Consider the following 20505-nt stretch of genomic DNA (forward strand, 5'->3'; position numbering starts at 1 on the left):
TTTATAAAATGCATCATGGGACAACTTTCTGCTGCTGCAGAGTGCCTAGCATGCCCCTTGCCCTTACCACAGTCCCTTATCAACTTAAAAATTGATAAGGCTGTTCTTTTGCGGAGGTGGAAAAGAAGGTTCCCCTCCCCCTCGTGTGCAAGCAGCTCTTTCCACATGAGTAAAAACACCCACTGTTTTTTAAAATTAAATTTGCAAATAAATAATAATGGTAAAGGGCCTCGTGGGGTCCCAGCCCTGGTGAACACTTACGTAGAATCCATGCTTAGAATGGAGCATTTGTTATGTCCCTACCGTTATGTAGGGCAGCCTTCCCCATTTGGCTGGGGCTGATGGGAGTTGTAGTCCAAAACACCTTGAGGGCACCTGACCGGCAAAGGCTGCTCTGAGCTATGTCATTGGTGCCTTTAGCTTTAAAAGTATGTGACTGTGTAAGCATCTGTGGTGTGTGTTCCTAATGTTGGACCTCTAAAAAGGTAGAACTATTGTGTTGGAGAGAGGCTGGAGCAACCCAGCCAGATGGATGGGGTATAACAACAACAACAACAACAACAACAACCCTCTTCCAAATAAAATAGGAAAAACGAAAAGCAAGAATCCACAATCACATTTAGATCCTGGTTGTGGCTAAGAGTTTTGAGAGTGGATGAAAACAGCCTTCTTTTTGAGTGACTTGGATCCACTCCATTTCTGCAGAAATCAAAAATGACCAGCCAGAGCTCTGCACTGTATGTTACAAAGGACACTTGGATCATAGTCAAGGCCCTTTGCCTCTGGAGACATCTAGGCTTACATTCCAAGGCAATCTGATGCAAATTCTGGGGCAATTTCTCAGATAAATGAAACAACAACTGATCTTTTTTTTTTTTTTAAGTGTTTGTATCAATCACAGCACAGTTGCCCTTGAGTTGCTTGCGGCTTTATGTTTATTATGTTTGGTCCTTCAAGGGAACAGTGGGAGGGTAGGGGGGGCTTTGTTGTGCAAAGAGTTGGACAAACACACACTGGGATCAAAATATAAATAATTAGCTTGAAGGATATACAGCCTGAATAGACAAGACAGACATAGAGGGGGAAGCAGAGAGGACCAGCAGAGACTGCTGGTTCAGCCAGCTACGTATTTCTGATCAGGGGTGAACAAGTCAAGGTGACTAAAGTATTAGTTTGTTTTTTAAAATCCATACACAAGGTGGGATTTTTCCCTAGCAGCAGATAAGGTAAGAGCAGAGAAAGAGAGAGGCAATGGGAGGAGACACCTTCCTGATGCCAGAATCACTGTCATTCACCTGGACATTACAGAGACAAGTCAGGGGGGTGGTGAGATTGGGGTTGTGTGAGCATGATGACCGGGTGCTGGATTGGCTCCATCAGGGCATGGCATATATGCCCATTCCAGGTTGGCTGTTGAATCTTCCTCCATCAGGGCTCCTGCTACTGCAGCTGGCACTCCCACACCCCGGATTTCACTGCTGCCTGCCCCCCCCCCCCACCATCCAGTTAAGTGGTGCCAGTTCAAGAGTGCACCTCCATGGCACTGGCTGCTCTTGGTTGCAACAGTCACCATTTCTGGAGCACTCCCTACGTAAGTTGAAGGGAAACCTTGGCAGTGTGGTGGTGATTTTGGCATTGGCCCAATCTGGATCATGCCAGTGATGGGAGGCCTGAGGCAAATGTAGATGGAGCATGGGCACAAGTGCGCTCCCCCTCCCCCCCCCTCCCCTCCTGTTTCCCCACTTGCTACCCACATGAAGTCAGAACGAAGGCTGCACATAACCTCCAGTGCCACAGTTTCTCTATTCCTGCTGAAGATACAGAGCAGCCAGAAAGTAGGACAGGAAATCAGAGCCTTCATTTCTGGTTCTTTAACTCAGATGATAACAAAGGGACAGGCTTTTGAAAGATGTGAGACTCCAAGTCCCGGAGGGCGGGGGTGGGAAGCAAGTAAGGGCTGCTGTGAATAAGGCCAGAAAAGGCCTCTTGACCACTCTTTGTACAGATGAAATGGGGGTCTTCACAGCTACCTCCACCCACTGTTCAGCCTTAGACTGAACAACCATCATTCATTGCGATGTGTTCCTTTTTCAACACAAGGGAGTGTCTGTTGTCTCTTTCTATTCCGCAGGGACAGTTGTTTTTTGTCCTCATTTCACTTTCATGTAAACTTTGTGACCTCTCTTTGAGGAAGCCTATTTTGTGCACTTCCTTAAATTTGAGGTGGTGAACTGGAATATTCATATCTTAAATTAACTTGTTAGACATTCTGCACTGCCTTTCTTCCTTTGCCTTTCAGTTTATTTTGAATATTCTTAATATCCACCTGTAAATGGGGGATGTAGATGATGTAGATGATAAGAGCTTTCTCTTTGTTTCCGGTTAGCTGAAAACAACACAGTCTACTAGTTTAATTCCCCTACAAACTGATTCATAGCAGTCTGATTCAGAAGTGAGTTTGTATGTTCTCAGAAGTTTGCATGTTGGCATTCTGTTCGCTAGTGTAGCCAACACTAGTATGGGTTGTTTGCTCTTTTGACAAGATATGCAACATTCAAAGCTTACAGTCAGATTTCATTGCTCTTAGAAGTACAATGAAAACTGGCTGCAAACTGCATGTTGTAGATCAGGGCTGGACCAAGAGATTTTGCTGCCTGAGGCAAACTACAAGTCAGCATGGCATCCATGCCCATTCCAGGTTGGCAGTTGAATCTTCCTTCAACTCCTTCCCTGCACCTGAAGACTGCAAATTAGCTTAGGGGATGCAGGCCAGGCCACATGGCACACACAGCTCTTTGATCACCTTGCCACAGCTCTAAGCCCTGAGGCAGTTTCCTTCCTCTGTCTAATGACAAGACCAGCCCTGTATTCTATACTGTTCTGAAGATGTTCTGGTTAACATATGAGGCATGCTATGTACTTTCATTTCTGCATGTCAAACAGTTCCAGTTATTTGTTAATAATAGCATTTTTGTGCACGTGGAATCTAGACTCACTTTAAAGCAAATTGATTTCTTATGTGTGATTGGAAACTGAATTGGAAAACTATCACAGATTGGGAATCAGTATTTGTCGTGATAATGTCCGACATTCAGATTATCTTGTACATTCTTAAGAAGTAATTTACTGAATGAATGAATGTGTTTATGCCCTACCTCTTAGGATACAGACCCACACCAAGGAGATTCTAACACACACTCACACAAAGCCAATCGATACAATATCTCATATAAACAATAAATTTTAAAATCACGGAACAGCCTGCAACCCCTCTCTTAATGAACCAAATGTGACTGTTTCATTTGCTGTGGCCGAAGAACCCATTGTTGCCTAGTTGAAGGTTGGTGATCTGGTTCAGATCCTTCCCCCAGAGGATCTCAGTTGGAAAGATGAACTCTAGTCCTGGATAGCTCAGTTGGTTAGAGCGTGGTGCTGATAATGCCAAGGTTGCAGGTTCGATCCCCGTATGGGACAGCTGCATATTCTTGCATTGCAGGGGGTTGGACTAGATGATCCTTAGGGTCCCTTCCAACTCTACAATTCTATGATTCTTGGGCAATGTACTAGCTGTGTCTCGGTTTTTGCATCCGTACAGTGATGTTGAAGCTTTAGGCAGAAGTACCTCCTTTCACTTCCTGTGACACAAATACTTGGCTCCTCGGAAACCTGGTTTTCTCGCTTGGCATGCACCCACACCATAACACTTCGTGAGGACAAATGAGAAAGTGTTGTGTGCATAAGAATTGCTGCATAATAATTACAGGGCACCACTTTCCAGCTGATAAAGCTTTGATGTTAGGCAGGGGAGGGGGGAGGAGAGAGAAACACATACACATCTTTCAGGGCAAATATTTCAATTGCTGCTTAGTTGAAAAGTCAACAGGAAGACTGAAGGCCTTGAAAGGTAAAGAAAAAAGAAAAGAAAGAAAAGCTGACTTTGACGGGTTTTTGCTTTATTTCATATGTTAACAGAACTAGTCATCCCATAATTCCTCCATCAACCCATGGAGACCTGTGGAGAGACTCTTTAAGTTAATCTACAGGACTTCACAGTGAACACTATTGCAGCAGATATTCTGTGGTTCTGTTTGATGTTGATGTTTGCTATTTGTATGTTCAGAAAACCACTCAATAGAAATATTTACAAAGAAAAATCCCAAACAGCTGAAGGGACAGTTTGGGGGGTGGGGGTGGGAAATACTTCAAATGTAGTGATTCAGAAGAAGGGGGAGGCAGTTGGATGTGTGACCATAAAGAAGGAATTGTCTTGAGGCCAAACAGGGCATGACATGGGGGGGGGGGTCCACCAACAAACCCCCACAACTGGGTGTGTGGTTCTTTAAAACATACCATAGAAGGGGGCTGAGCTTCTGCCTCCTTACTGCCTTTTTAAAAAGCCATTTCCCCCCTTCCAGTGGTATTCTGTGTCCACATATAACCCACTCCACACACATAGGGAGAAAAGTGGCTGAAGGGGGGCTTTAGGAGAGGTTTGTAGGCAAGGGAAATGCTTCACTCCGACCACCAGCCCATGCTACCCTTTAAATCTGTATATTCACATTCTGTAAGGCTCTTGTATGACTCACTTTGAGTTATGCCATCATTGCTCCTACCTGTGTTCTGAGGAAACTCCAGACTCTGAACCAGGGCGTGTGCCCAAGGAAGCTTTCCTTGTGCCTGTTTCACTGCTTTAGTGTGAAACCGGAAGTTCAGGAAGCAGTGTCGCCCCTGCCTCTCTAGCCCCCAAAAGTAGGTATCTCATTGCAGTGCCCTGGACTTGCATGCTGATTTCTATTGATTTGTCATGTGGACTTCCAGGAAACCTGCCATGGTTGTGTCCAGGTGCTATGTCCTACATGCAGTGACAGTTTGCTCTCACTTGGCAGCACAAGTCCTATGCACGTTTTACTCAGAAGTTAATTAACTTAATGCAGCTTGCTCCGCAATAGGTGGGTTTGGGGCTTCAGCCTCAGCATGTCAGAGCTCCAAAGGAAACACCACGCAGATGCCTTCTGCCCAGTCAATATTCATCCATGCAGAGCTGTTTATACTTGGTCCCTCCACAGCTTAGGTTGTTTTCTGTGGTGACAAAGAGCTTAACCATCTGTTCACCATCCGGTTTATTTCACATCTACTAAATTCTCATGTCTCAGGCTGTGGGTAAGGGGGGGGGGGGAGGAAATCACTTGAGGCTCATTTTGTGTCATGAGGATGCTTCATGGAAATGCGCACTGCGACTTAATCAGGACTCGGCTAAATTTAGAAATAAACTGTTTAGTTAGCTTATAAAAAAACCAAGAGATTCCCCTCCCCCCCTCTGTTGGCATAGTGAAACTGCATTGCTTCCTGTTGCTAAACCCAGTTTTCAAGTTCCGTGGGTGATTTTCACAAAACTGGGTCATCCAGAATTCACCTTTCTTCTGTGTTCAGTGAGTTAAGCTGGTGTCTTCTTGATCTTGAGAGAGAGAGCAGGAGAGCGTTCAAACTGGTCTAGTGTTTGGGGCTTTCTTTCTGTCCTTATCATCCTAGATGACAAAATGTGTTCCATCTACTGCAGAAAAGAAGAAATACACCCCACCCCGAAGAGGCTTGTTGCAAATAGCCCTGTATTTTTGCTTTCACCACTTCATAACTAACAATTCAGTTTAGGGGCCTTGAAAGTTGTGTTTAGTGACTTAAGCCACCTCTTCTTGTTGCTATAGGAATGTTTTTGTGTATTTGCATACTATAAACATGCAGTTTGAACATGACATTTTGTGGTGGTTAACCTTTGTGCAAAATGATTTTTTCAGCCATCTGGGCGAGGTGCACGTCTTCCAGAGGTTTACTGCATTGTAAGCTGCCTGGGTTGTTTTGGCCTGTTTTCAAAGGTAGGAGTTCTGGACTATCTCTCCCCGCACCCCAGTCATCCCTTTTACTCTTCAGCACATACAGAAAAATAGATTTGGCTCAGAATTGCTTGTTTCGTTATTCCATGGTTAAATCTACCAACTTCTGGTATTCCCCTTATGAGGAACCAGTACAAAGAAAGAGGCTCCATCTCACCTAGATGACATGCCTTGTAATCCCAAACCTATTGATCAGTGGAAATGTGCTCTGCACATCATTATTAAAATTAAGAGCCATTGTGGTACAGTAACCTAGGCATGGGAAGTGCTGCCACTCAAGCTTCCCAGTCCTGCAGAGTGGTTGGGAGGATGAGATGCCCTTAGAGGAAAGGCAGTTTACAAGAGGAGTTGGCACCAAGATGTCGAAGATGAAAGAAGCAAAATTAAGTCTTGTGCATCATAATGTGGCTTCCTTGCTAGAGAATTCTCTTTCTTTGGTAAGTCCCTGGAGGGGTGCGAGCAGATTCGGAGTGGCTGTCAAGCGACTGATACCCTTCTTTTTCCCCATTAGATTTTGGATGAGGTGGAGAAAAGGCGGCAGATCTCTGCAGCTGTCATCTACCCCTTTATGCAAGGTCTACGGGAATCCCCTTTTCCAGCACCAGGAAAAACGGTCACCATTAAAAGCTTCATCCCCGACTCAGGGACAGAGGTTTGTAGCTGCTGATAATAACCTCAGATGGTTCTATCATGACTAGTAAATAAGTCAGTAATGGTGGTAGTTCAGCAGGGAGTGCAATAAGGAAGGAGCTGGTGATCACAAAACACTCTCTGGCTGGGTTCAGGTGTTAACTTGAAACCATGGTCTGAATGTCACAGTTTCATGTTAACATCTGAACCCAAACCTGCCCCCAAAACATAGTTCTTGGGGATAAACCAGGTGCTGAAGCCATGGTTTGAAGCTGGTCTGCAAGTTGCGGTTTGAGCTAACTATGGTTTCGCATTACATCACAATTCACAGAGCATTGACAAACCACTTTATGGGCCATGCTTCCTCCTGAAGAGACTACTGCACAATGGAAATGGCAGTGAATTTAGGAAAAGGAATGGTGGATAGATGGAAGGGACTGGTCAAGAAGCTCTAAACCATGGTTTGCCCGTTGTACACCTGGAAACTAAAAATGGGTTGCTCACTTAACTATGGTTAGCATCACAAAACATACATCTGCACTACATTTGAAGTGAGCCTTTATGTGGCTAACTTTTGTTTATATGTGTCTGCCTGGATTTTATCACCTTGAAACCCATGGACCACATGGGTTGTTAGTCATGGACACAAACCACAATTTTTCACTTCAGAAAGTGGTATGACTAACAAAACTGATGACTTCTCCACTGCAAGCACACTGCAGTTGAGATAGGAACCAGGGGAAGAAAACTCAATTGGCATGGGAAGATTAGACATATGAATTGTCCAGCGTGCGCCTTGAGAGGCTTAAGTGCCCACAGTCAGGAACTTTGGAAAGTACCCTATACCAGGTCAGGCTATTTGACTGTTGTTTGTTCTGACCGAAAGTGGTTCTCTAGGACTGGGGTGGGGAACTTGTGCTCCTCTTGATGTTGTTGGGCTCCAACTCCCATCAGCTGCCTCCAGCATGGTCAATAATCTGGGCTGATGAGAAGGGCCACAGGTTTTCCGCTGCTGCTCTAGGATCTCAGAAATAGGCCTTTCCTGTCACATACTACCTGACCTTCATTCCACCTGGACAGGTGAGGGATTGAATCTGTACGCAAAGAGTGTGCTCCACTACTGTCATTCAGGAGGACAAGAAAAGACTCCTAGGCTATTAACAGTTGCATAGGAGAGGAAATTTATGTAGGTGTAGTTTTTATTACAGTCGTACCTGCCAAAAACACCCTGTCCTTTATAACTACAGTGGTACCTCAGGTTACATACGCTTCAGGTTACATACGCTTCAGGTTACAGACTCCACTAACCCAGAAATAGTGCTTCAGGTTAAGAACTTTGCTTCAGGATGAGAACAGAAATCGTGCTCCGGCGGTGCGGCGGCAGCAAGAGCCCCCATTAGCTAAAGTGGTGCTTCAAGTTAAGAACAGTTTCAGGTTAAGAACGGACCTCCCGAATGAATTAAGTACTTAACCTGAGGTACCACTGTATTAGAAATCCAAAATCTGTGACTGCTTCTGCATCTACCTGCCCCATTAGTATTGCTTGTCTGATCATAACAGCATGAGTGGTTTGGATTGATATTGGCGTGCTGAATCATAGTGCAAGAAATTCTCTACAATGGGATGGGAATGTGGTTTTCTACTTTGTAAAAAGTCGCCAGATACTGTGGAGGACAGGACTTGTGTCCATTTTAATATTTGCACAGATTTGGGCTGACGTAGATTCCCTCCTGCCGTGCTAGGACATGACAACAGCACCTACCCAAATTTCCTCTTTGATGCAACCATGAAAGGTGTAAGAGACCTGCCCTCTAATGTGTCTGGCATCTCTTCTAGCCCATAGCAAGTTTCCTCCCTAGGGAGAGGTCCTCTTACTTAGAAATATTAGTTAGGTCCTCAGCCACAAAGCGTGACTTGCCTTTCTGTGCTAGTGAGTTTTGACTTCCTGTTATGATGTCAAAAGTTTGTTTCTTTCAGCTGTCAGAGAATGAAATTCTGGTATGATTTCCTGGCTTGCTCAATGTTTAAGGCAGCTGGAAGAGTTAGATAGTGAGTGCAGCCTGCATTTTCCTCAAAAGCACCAGCGTCTTTTCATTATCCTTAAATGGGCAAAGCAGTATGTTTCCACCAGACACTTTTCAGCTTGACTTTTATAGAGAAGGAGAAACTGTGCACAGAAAACTGATTATTTCAGCAGTCACACCCTTGTGGAAGTGCCCTTGCTGCCTTTTGTGCACATGTGTAAACCTCCTCTGCAGGATTTTGCTCAGGAAACCAGTTCCTTGTGTTTGCATTGCAGACTTTGCTCAGGGAAGAGCCAGTTTCTCATCTTTGTGGCGGAAGCTGACCCTAGGGCAAGACAGAGTGGCTGAAATGACCTTATTGTCACTAAACAGCATTTTCTCACCCCATTACAGGAATAGTTGTGAAATGTTTTAAAGAATGATTCTGCTTTTTAAAAACGAGAAAGGGGGAACAAATGGAATGAACTTCATTGTGCTTTGAAAATAAATTTTAAAACCAGATAATTTAAAGCATGAGAAGTGGGAAAAGGCCCACCTACTCCAGCCTCCTGGTCTCATAATGCCGAAACAGATCCCTGTGGGAAAGCGGGCGCTGAGCACAGCAACACTCTCCATACCTGGAGCTCATAGCAACTGGTATTCAGAGGTCTACTGACTCTGACAGGACAAGCAGAGCATCTGCCTGCTGCACAGTGCAATGTCAGGAGGAAACAGACTGGTGATGGAAGGGCAGGCAAACCTACAGCAAGTCCTGTATGGTGTATATAGTATGTACTTTTGGACCTACCACACAGATTTGTCTTCTCTGTGCAAATTGTCAAAAAGCTGTTCTGAGTCGATGCGGCTATTTTCTGGCCCAACAGAGTTATAGGCCGCTTTGGCTGGGATTACTATGGTCTACAGTGGTGCCTCGCAAGACGAAATTAATTCGTTCTGCGAGTTTTTTCGTCTTGTGAATTTTTTCGTCTTGCAAAGCACCGCTGTGTATTGACGGTTTCCCATAGGAATGCATTGGCAGTTTTAAAAAAGGGCGCAAGACGTTTTCGTCTTGCAAAGCAAGCCCATAGGGAAATCCTTCTTGCGAAGCAACTCAGAAAACGAAAAACTTTCGTTTTGCGAGTTTTCGTCTTGCGAGGCATTCGTCTTGCGAGGTACCACTGTATTTTGTATTTTGTTTTATTTTAACAAAAAAAAATTATCGATTTGTTAGTCCAAAAAAGGAGCAGAAGAAATAAAAAGAATAAAACATATAACCCCATAAAGCACCGCAGCCTGAAAGGACAAAAGTACAAAGATACAGCACGGCCTCAGAGGGGTAATAAAGTATTAACTCCTGCAACAATTCCCTTTGCCCATAATAAAGATATGGAAAAATAAACTATTCTCCACCTGTGAATTCCATTATTATTGAGAATAAAGCTTCTATAACATCTTAGATGCAGCATATGTTTGCACATGCTGATGGCAGCGAGCGATCATGTACCTCAGTATTCATTTAAGAAATAAAACCATGCCATGTAACAAAAAGAGCTCATTCCCGCTCTGCCCTTTAGATGCTTGTAGTTTATGAGATAACTTTTCAAGGAGGGCAATTTGCCAAACTTTAAAGTACCAGCAATCCAAATTATTAAGACTGAAGGACTTCCAGGATTTGGTAATAGAGCCCTAGGCTGCTGTTAAGAGATGAGAAATAAATTACTTGCTTTTCAGACCCTGTTCTGCTTCCATATACAGGTTCAAAAGTGTCAGGTGGAATGATGGCTTAATAGTTAGTTTAGTTGTCAAGGAGATCTCAGAGAACACCTCATTCCACATTTCTGCCACTTTTGAGCAGGCCATAGTCTCTCTTGTTTGTTTTTAGTGGGCAGCTGAAATTCAGACCTGGGTTTTAACTACCCAGTCCTGCTAGCAGAAGCCAACACAAGGACTGCCAGTAGCACGGCAGAACTTTGCCCGCCCTTGCCTCCCTCTGCACTCCCACCCTCCCATCTCCCCCAGGTCTGCTCTGCAGGGTCAGGGGAACCCCCAGAACGGTGCAGGAGAGGAGAGAGGGGAATGTTGCAGAAATGCCTGCGCCCATGAAATGATCTTGTTAGGACTACACTGCATTCCACCCTAAGCTTGCAAAATAAACAAGAATAGTTAGTTCTGCCTGGAATCAAGGATTTGCTTCTCTGCCTTCGCTGTAGTGAGTCACTTGCAGTATGGAAAGTCCAAAGGTTACTGAAGCTGTTGCACCACGGTTGCCTTTTGAAAATAAAGGATTATGTGCAAATGACAGGCTTAAGAGGAGGAAATAGATGTGCATTCCACTGGTTTTAATGGGACATACTCAAAAGTAAGTGTGTGCATGTGATTGCAGCCAAAGTTGGCACAGTCCTCCTTGCTTCCTGGCTGTGTCTCTGCTCTCCAGTCAGTGATGATGGCTGATGGGCTGTCTCTAGACATTGACTGATGTTGCTGAATGGCAAGTAGCCTGTGGAAGGATATGTCATTTTGGGTTCTCAGTTTCTCATTTTTCTGATCTGAAATTCAGTTCTCCGCATTTCTGCAGCAAATTGTAATTATTATTATTATTTAAATCCTTGGGAACATTCGTCACCTTTTTTGTTTAATTTCTCCCAATAAACACACACACACACACGGTTTTGAATAATGTGCACATTGTTGCAAACAATTTCCCCAAATATAATGGACTATTATATGGTATTTTCACAAAGATTTCTAATGCACATTTTCCCAACAATATGTGCATTCTTGGGATCACTGCAGCTCCAAATTCAGGTAAGTTCGAATTTTGAATGACAGCTGTGCTTTTTTGCATTTTGCTTCAGAAAGCTCAAATTTGGCAAATTCAGTTTGAAACGCAAACTGGATCAAGTTTCTCCACCATCCTTCATGGCAAGCAAAGGGAATGGAAGAGGTGTTAGCCCAGCCTACCCCATTCACACCAGTTCCATTCCACTTGGGAGATGTTCTTTTAAGCCTGTGCTCTGCCTCACGAAACTGCAAGCGGTTGAGGCCCACCCTTTGTGCAGAGCTTGCTCTTGTTTTACCTATTAAATGTATCCTGGCAGGTGTAAGGTGTATGCATATGGCCCTGGCTTGTTGGCTGTCTCAGCTTGTGGATTTTCAGACACATGATTCTTGCGGTGCCACTGGTATAGCAGGAATGTTTGCACACTGCCCTCTGCAGGCGAAAATTAGCATTATAGTATGGAAGTAAATTAGTGATGTATGGAAGTGAGAGCTGGACCATAAAGAAGGCTGATCGCTGAAGAATTGACACTTTTGAATTATGGTGCTGGAGGAGACTCTTGAGAGTCCCATGGACTGCAAGAAGATCAAACGCATCCATTCTTAAGGAAATCAGCCCTGAGTGCTCACTGGAAGGACAGATCGTGAAGCTGAGGCTCCAATACTTTGGCCACCTCATGAGAAGAGAAGACTCACTGGAAAAGACCCTGATGTTGGGAAAGATGGAGGGCACAAGGAGAAGAGGACGACAGAGGACGAGATGGTTAGACAGTGTTCTCGAAGCTACAAACATGAATCTGACCAAACTGCGGGTGGCAGTGGAAGACAGAAGTGCCTGGTGTGCTCTGGTCCATGGGGTCACGAAGAGTCGGACACGACTGAACGACTAAACAACAACAACATGGAAGTAAATAAAATATATGAAACTGTTGTCTAAAACAGGAGGCTACAAGCAGCAGCAAGCCTGGAGCTCAAGTGCCGTTCCTTCTCTCTCTTCCCTGGTGTAGCTACAAGGAGATAAGAAACATTTAAGCCATGTGTCCAAACTCATGGGGACTCCGGTTTGTTTAAACTAACTGAGAACGAATCTGGATAATAAATCAGATTCTTGGCCTATTTGAACAAGCCTTCGTTCTCCCGAGTTCAGATGTAACGTAGAACTCAAGCCCAAGGTTTGATGCTACTTGTGCACATAATGCAAAATCATAATTTAGTGTTACATTCAAAAAGGGCATTTAGGTTGGATGCTAGGGCAGTAATTTTAGTTGATCATAATGATTCCTCTTCATTGAGTAGCTGGAGATAGTGTGCGGGGGAAACGGGGAGTGTTTTTTGCTAAGCCTATGATACAAAATGTACCGACTCCTGTCTACATAGATGAACATAGTCATTCTGCTATGTCTTGCTTTCTTCCTCACAGCATATTGAGCTGACAAGGCCTCTGGACTCTCACTTGGAACACGTGGAATTTCAGGCCCTCTTTCAGTGCCTCAGTCCCGAGAAGATCCTCCAGATATTTGCCTCTGCAGTGCTGGAACGACGAATAGTATTCCTGGCCGAGGAACTCAGGTGAATTTCTTGGCTTCAGTCTAGGCCGGAAACTAATTGCGCTTCAGCCCCACTGAAATCAGTGGGGTGACTTTGTTGCTTGTACTGTCAGGAAGTGTAGTGATTAGTCAGAATTTATTTCCCTGTTGGCATAGATTGGAGTGGAGGATGACTGAATGTGGCCCATCTAGCCACTTTGTTTGGCCCTCTCTACTGGCGTGAAATGAAAGTAATGAAATAAGGGTATTTGTGCGCCATGTTCAATTGAACATGGTTGGACTCGATGGCCCTTGGGGTCTCTTCCAACTCTATGATTCTATGATTTTGGCCTGGTGCGCACCTAACCTTTCTGAGTGTTTCTCAGTACAGTGGTACCTCGGGTTACATACGCTGCAGGTTACAGACTCCGCTAACACAGAAATAGTACCTCGGGTTAAGAATTTTGCTTCAGGATGAGAACAGAAATCATGTGGCAGCGCAGCAGCCGCCGCAGGAGGCCCCATTGGCTAAAGTAGTGCTTCAGGTTAAGAACAGTTTCAGGTTAAGAACAGACCTCCGGAACGAATTAAGTACGTAACCCGAGGTACCACTGTAATAATCTCATCAGCATTATGACTCCCTTTTCAGCTCCCTTTCCAAGTGCATCCATGCAGCTGCAGCTCTTCTTTACCCCTTCACCTGGGCCCATACGTACATCCCGGTGGTTCCAGAGCAGCTTCTCAGCACCGTCTGCTGCCCCACACCCTTCATGGTTGGGATCCAGAAGCGCTACCTAGACGAGGTTCAGGAGCAACCCATGGAAGAGGTACTTCATGTCTCTAAGTAAGGGGAAAGTGGCACTGAATGACAGGAGAGCAAAACATGACTCTGTACTGGGGGCAATTGCAGCACCCAAGATGGGCATTTGTGGTGTCCGCCTATGTCCTCCTGCTGGGAAGGCTGCTATTCTTCATCACTTCCACCTTCATATCCAGTTCCATGTCATCTTAAAGGCTTGGCATGGTCATTTGGCTCTCATAAAATCAATGTTGGTTGTTCATCCAACTGCAGTACGCCTATATTTTTTGTGTGTGCAAATATTTCACTTCGGCTCCTGGTTTAATTTTATGATGGTTTCAGTTTACACCTTTTGGCCTGACTCAAACCTCTCAAAGGAACTTGCATCAAAACCTTGAAATAAACCTAAGAAACCGAAAACAACAAAATCCTCAAGGACTACTTCTCTCCATATGAACTAGCCCGGATCCTCTGGTCTTCATCAGATGCTTTTCCCCATGTGCCTTGCCAGTAGTAGGTACAGAGTGTGGCCACACAAGAACGGGCCTTTTCAGTGGTGCCCCCCAGTGCAGTCTGCAGGATCTTCTACTTGGGGAGATGTGCCTGACACCATCTTTGTCAGTCTTTAGGTGCCAGGCTGAGACGTTTTTGTGTGCTCAAGCTTTTGATAATTAATTTGCCTTTTACAGTGCTGTTCATATTTTAGTGGGTTGGGTAGGACTTACAATATTCTACTGAATGTCTGTTTCATATACTTTCTATTGTTCATTGTTCCACACTTTTCTGGTTTTGAACTGCTTTTATTTGTTGTATTTATATCTTGTCAAGTTGCTTTGGGACTTTTTATTTTGTATAAAGTGATTAATCAATGCAAATAATAAAAATTAAAACTCCCACAATTACTGGGCAAGTTGAAGCCACTGCCTTCTGAATCCCCTGCATTCTTCCATCCCTCCAATTTTGAACATTCTCTGGATAGTTTGCTCATTCTTAAAGTAGTTCTGGATAAATAAAGCTGGATCTTATTTTATTTTTACCTTTTTAGGTGCTCCTTGTTGATCTGTGCAAAGGAAATTTCTTAAAATTGGTAAGTTCGATCCAAATCCAACATTATCCTTGGGTCTCCTCTGTCTTTTATGTCAATAAGAGTCTAATGTTTTATCCATGGTTTCTTCTCTATCCAAATAAACCTAGACAGATCTTTTTGCCAATCTTTCAGACATCATGTATCATTAAGTATTGGAATTGTTTGGAATAGAAATAGCATTTTAACGGAACTCAGACCTGCCTAGCCTCCAAAACATTACTAGACCATGTGCTTTCAGACAATACCCTGGGATCATTTAGACAGTCTTCATTCTGCCAGGCTAGGCCAGTATAATCTGAAGGCAAATCCAGCTCCCAGGTTGTCATGCTACCTGTTTCTTGGTTTCTTTGTGAGATAATCTTTCTGTTCTCCTTAGTACCCTCTCTGATACCATGGGATGGCTCCTGTTGATAGCTAATGAGAGACTGCATATCCTTGCTGTCAGATGCTGTTGTGGTTGCTCGAGAGTAACCAGGCAGGACTCCGACCTGTCTTTTACAAGCTTTATTTTGGTGCAAACTATTTACAGTGAAGAGTGCCATAAGTTCATGTCTGGCTCAATCGCTAGCAGAAACTGGGAGTGGTCTGTTCTTGTACCTCCCCCAACATAAACGTTTCGTCACCCCCAGCCTTTTCTGCCCCTCCCTGCGTCTCAAGCTACTGCGCATGATGGGCGTTGGCAGGGGCTTGCTTCCCTCCTCTCCAGCTTGCTCAGGTGCGGTGTTAAGGCTCTTTCTAGCATCCTCTGGTCCTTGCACCTCTTCTCCACTGGAGGTGGGGCTTTCCTCCTCGCCAGAAGAGGAACTGCTTCGCAAGATTTTCGGAGGCTTTCTGTAACACAATTCCCCCTCTATCTCTCACCTCTGCGCCAATGGCAGTTCCCTGACACATATAAATTACACCTGTCTGTACGTTGTGCAGAATGTGTCTTGGAGGAGCTAGTGGCAAGACGTGTTTATAGCCCTGCAGACCTGAAAGTGCCATCAGAAAGTGGTTGTTTTTGAGTGGCAGCCCCTTGTCCTCACATCTGCTGCTTTTCAGTGGCCGGCTGTTGTCTAAACTTCCCTGTTAATAATTCTGCAGGTTGGTGACGAAGAAGAGATTTTGCCTGCCAAGCTACAAAGCGAGATGCTGTCCTCCCTGCCCACGATGAACAACAACGTACAAAGTAAGCCTGCCTGTCCCCGTCTCCCTTTATATACATAAAACAGAGCTATTTGAGAAATGTGATTAAGGAAGGGTTCCAAAATGGCTGTCCTTTGACAGATAAGCTCAGATAGGAGATCCTTCTTTCCAAAGATGGAGGAGACGATTTTGCATCTCTAGCTCTTTCTGCCATTACAGATTATATGCAAGCTAGTGGTGCAGGTAGATCTTCCCTTTGGAGCCCTATGTTTCCATGGCAGCAGCTCCTTAGCAATTTAATGCTAGGGGATTGGGTTTTATGACTTAAGGATGCCACAGTTAATTGATGAGTTAATACGCCATACTGCCTCCACTGTGTGTAAGTGGTAGACATTTCCTCATTAAGAAAATGAGTTTGCAGAGCTTTAAAGCTCTTTGATTAAAGGGGCTGTGAGAGTGAAGAGTACCTATGTTCACGTGAATTCTCCATAATCCCTCTTAGAGATTAATGTCTGAGAACTCTGAAGAACTCAGCAAGGATGAGTAATGTCTGTTCCCTGGGGTCTGTGCATTTGTATATGTCACCAAGCTTCTTCTATTAATCTGCAAGACCCTTAACAGCTTGAGTCCAGGATATCTTAAGGACCGCCTGATCCCTTGTATCCCTGCCCGATCGCTGAGATCTTTGGGGAGTCTGTGTTGTTTGTTCCCCATGGCTCAGAAATATAGCTTGTAACCACCAGAAATGGGGCACTCTGTGTTGTGGGTCCAAACCTGTGGAACTCCCACCTGGCTGAGATTAGGCAGGTGCCCTTCATGCTGATCTTCAGGTACACAACAAAGACTTCCTTATTCTAGCAGGCGTCAGCTTTATGGTGTCTCTTTACTGTTTTATTCTCTGCATGGTTTATTTTTATGTACACCTCTTAGAAATGCTAAGGATTAAGGGGTATATAGACACAATCAATAATAAATGGGCACATATTGAACCATTTGTGTGCATCCATGTTAAGTACTGGCTGATTCTCTCCATGCAAGAAAACACACAAGAGAGACAGAGAGGCAGGCAGACAGACAAAAAGGCCGTCTGGTCCTGTATCCTGAGGCTTGGGAAAGGAGCAACATTCGTGCTAGACCTGAACTGTACATTATCTCATTTTCTCTCCCTGCCCCCAAGCATCCGAGGAACTCAACACGCGTGTTTCAGACGCCTTTGTGCAGTTTTTCGTCAAAACAATTGGCCACTATCCGGCACACATCAAATGGGGCAAGAATGGTCAGGGCAGCTTCCAGGAGAGGTCGTTCTGCAAGGCCCTCACCTCCAAGACCAGTCGCAAGTTTCTGAAAAAGTTTGTGAAGACGCAGATGTTCTCCTTATTTATTCAAGAAGCAGAAAGGAACAAGAAGAGTGTTGAAGGTAAAACTGGTATAAGTGAAAGCATTCTTCCTTTAAACAGTCCTTATAAATATAGTTTGGATATGAGGGCTCGCATTTCAGGCTGAATAAATTGGGAGTTCTGTCTTTCTCACAACCACAATCCATACATAATTACTTATCACAGTTGAGAGCTAGGTGCAGCAGGGGGGGCGGGGGGCATTTCCCACTGAGAAATCATCCAAGTTTGAATGCTGCAAAAATGAATATTATGCCCACCAGTGTTCTTCTGATAGCTGGATCCCCTGCAACAAATAAATAATTGCTGCACACCTGTTGTGGAACTCATCTACCCAGATTTCGCTGAACATTTAGGTTTCTGGGTCCTAGTACCCCTATCCCCTTGTTCTTGGGGTTTACTGCCCCACTGATTCACTGCTCCTCACCCTCAGACAGAACTGCTACCTGTCAATGAAGACAGCATTTAGATGGATCTTAAGGCAACTTCCTATGTTCCTAACATTTTACTGCAATGTGGAAGCGGATGTCAAGATTCTTTAGGTGGGGAAATCCATATGTAGTGATTGGTGCATTTTGTTTTTTATTCACAGGATATTTTCAGAAGAGGTTAAATGAATATGAAGAACAAAAGAAGCAAAGGAGACTCTCCTGAATTTGGGCTCTCAGGATTGCTCACCAGCAGATGGACAGGCCTGTGCCTAAAGTAATTGCCTGTTTGGACAAAGATAACTTCCTAGGAAGAACAACAACATCATTGGATACGCTGGTTCTCATGAGAGGCCAGCTTGGCTTTAAGCTCTACTTTTCAATCTTCTTTTCCTTTTCAAGACTGGCACTACAGAGCTTTTCTATTATATAGTTAAAATTTGGCTGCATTTAACAGCCCAGCTTGGAAGTAGGACTGCAGTTCTTTAAGAAAACGGCAGCATGAAACTGAAATGAACCAAGTGATCATCTTGGTCAAAACAGGACTCTAGAAATTCAGTCAAATGAAGGAGATGTGGGATGGTTAATAATGACAAAGATTGTATAGCAAGTGATGAGAAAAATTATATTAATTGGAAACGTTTCTGTTCTCATTAAATGGTTTCCAAATCAATGGTTTCATGCAGTGTTTGCTTCTAATGGCATCCTTTTGTTGGAATCAAATTTCTGTTTTTCATTGCTCTTATTTCCATTTTTGTAAAGTTGTGTTTCTGCACTCAGCCAGGTAGCAATGGCTCCACTTGTTCCATATATTTTTTCTTAAGGGAAAAAACGTATTGAATTTTCCTTCTTACCTAGGGCTTTTGGCCCTTAGTTTAAAGGATTTCTAAGTATTTGGTGGGGCAGGATCTGCAGAACTTGTCTTTTATTTGTATAGATGGATTTGTTTTGTTTAGACTTTCATGACTGTGGTAATTGTCATTGGTTTTAGTGTGTGCATTGTGTTTGTAAATTGCTTTGACATTTTTATGAGTAAAGCAACTAAATAATAATAATACTCATGGGGTGTGGTGGCAAGTAGTAGCATGCAAAGGAATGAAAGGAAGGTTATCAAACTGATTTGAAAGGAATAAAAAAATTGAAAATGTGGAAGTGAGACAGGGATTTAAAAAGCAAACTTGATGCTATCTCATATTGACACCATGAAGGGGAATAAGCAGCCTAATCCTGTTGAACCACACAATAGAGAGGTGCTAGTTCAAAGCATCCTTTTCTTTTTTAAAGAGACCCTTTCACCTGGCACATAAAATATGAATTATAAATTGGGGTTGGCATGTGATTGAGCTGGAGATTGCTCCAATGGGAACAATAAAGCCACTGAATGCTATTTTAGTTGAATGCTATTTGAAGGACTCTGGCAGCTTAGCCATACAATGAGGTCAATGGATAGCAAAGGCTGCTGTGATTTGACACCATAAGTGAACAAATACTGAAATGCTTTAAATCAAAAAAGTTACATTTTCCCAGTTGGCCTGGTATTTTAAGGTTTCAATGAATTCCAGTTAACTCTTGTTTTAAAACATCTGCAGATTCCTACACTGTTTATTCTAAGACTTGCCTTTGTATTTTAAATATCTGCTTTCTTTTTAGAGACAAATATATTGAGAATCCACTTCTAAAACTTCAGTCCTTAATCACTAACTTGTAGAGTCCGAGTATAAGAGTTAAATCTTCTTTGAGGAAGTGCTTCTCATGTACAAAGGAAAGGATTAAACCACTTTGAAAGGCAGCATACCAACCTATTTAACTACAGGTGGAACAACTGGAAGTGCTATTGCAGTTCGTCTTACCTGACATCTGTGTTCAGTTGCTATGGACTCAATTGCTGCTGTGAAATGCAATGCACTATATTCACAATGCCACTGGAACCTACATAATCTCAGCTGTGGAGTGTGTGCCTCACTCTTCAGGTTCCACAATGGTGTTCATCTAAATTCTTGTTCATATGGGAGAAAAGAAGGGCAATGGGGAAAGGGTGGCAATCTGCCACATGTACCAAAGGGAAAGGCTGCTGGTGCCTGCTTCATTTGAACTCAGGGACTAGTCAACCAGCAGATGCACCCTTAGAAGCATTGGTGACAACAGCTCTGCCAAAAGCCCTCTTTGTTCCTACTCCAGCTATATATTCAGTCCAGCATTCACCTTCTAGTGCCAAGGCTCAGTCACAAGAATAGATTCTTTTGAAACATCTACTTACTTCAGAGGGTATCTCTTCCTGAAGTTTCCCTCATAGTCTGCTTCATTAGTTCCCCCCTGGTTAAACCAGCAAGTGCCTTTGCTGCTACCAAAGGAGTGGAAATCAGAATTGCTGAGATTTACCTGTATTTACCAGTATTTATATGACTAAAGAGTAAATACTACCTGTGTTTACCAGTGTGCTGGGAGGAGCTGCCAGCCCCTAAATACTTTGCCCTATCAGTTCACTGGGACTTAGGATATGGTGTCCCTGTGCCCTTCATCCCTGATACGTGCTGTGCACATCCTGTTGCACCTATTCTGCCTGCAGAACCTCAACCTGATGGAGCTTTCCACAGGCAGGCCAGAGGACTTCCAGCAATATTGCCCCACTGGCATACTTCAATTTTTGCACTTGGAGCCACCGTTCCTGAGGCCCCTCAGCCACCTTTAGCCTTCAGAACGCTCAGTGCCCTTCCTTGTGCCAAGGCCTGTCCCAGTTGCTTCGCAAGAAGCCTTTGCTAGGAGAAACTAAATATTTTATGTGCAAAACATGGAGTCGCTTTGACAGCAGGAATGCACTTTTATCAGTCCAAATAAATATTCCGCAGA

At 43.8% G+C, this 20505-nt stretch overlaps 1 protein-coding gene across 1 annotated transcript in view; it reads left to right on the forward strand.

The window, feature by feature from the left end:
- Positions 1–18331, forward strand: part of DENND2D (DENN domain containing 2D) — a 33364-nt gene extending 15033 nt beyond the window's left edge. Inside the window, exons 5-12 of the mRNA XM_083444509.1 lie at positions 5793–5870; positions 6400–6540; positions 12720–12868; positions 13475–13652; positions 14670–14711; positions 15795–15879; positions 17014–17253; positions 17823–18331. Coding sequence (XP_083300635.1) covers positions 5793–5870; positions 6400–6540; positions 12720–12868; positions 13475–13652; positions 14670–14711; positions 15795–15879; positions 17014–17253; positions 17823–17884 — 975 coding nt within the window. The 3' untranslated portion in view covers positions 17885–18331. The remainder of the gene's footprint in view (positions 1–5792; positions 5871–6399; positions 6541–12719; positions 12869–13474; positions 13653–14669; positions 14712–15794; positions 15880–17013; positions 17254–17822) is intronic.
- Positions 18332–20505: the final 2174 nt, after the last annotated feature.

The sequence above is a fragment of the Podarcis tiliguerta genome (genome assembly GCF_965153285.1).
Source record: "Podarcis tiliguerta genome assembly, chromosome: 6".
Lineage (NCBI taxonomy): Eukaryota > Metazoa > Chordata > Lepidosauria > Squamata > Lacertidae > Podarcis > Podarcis tiliguerta.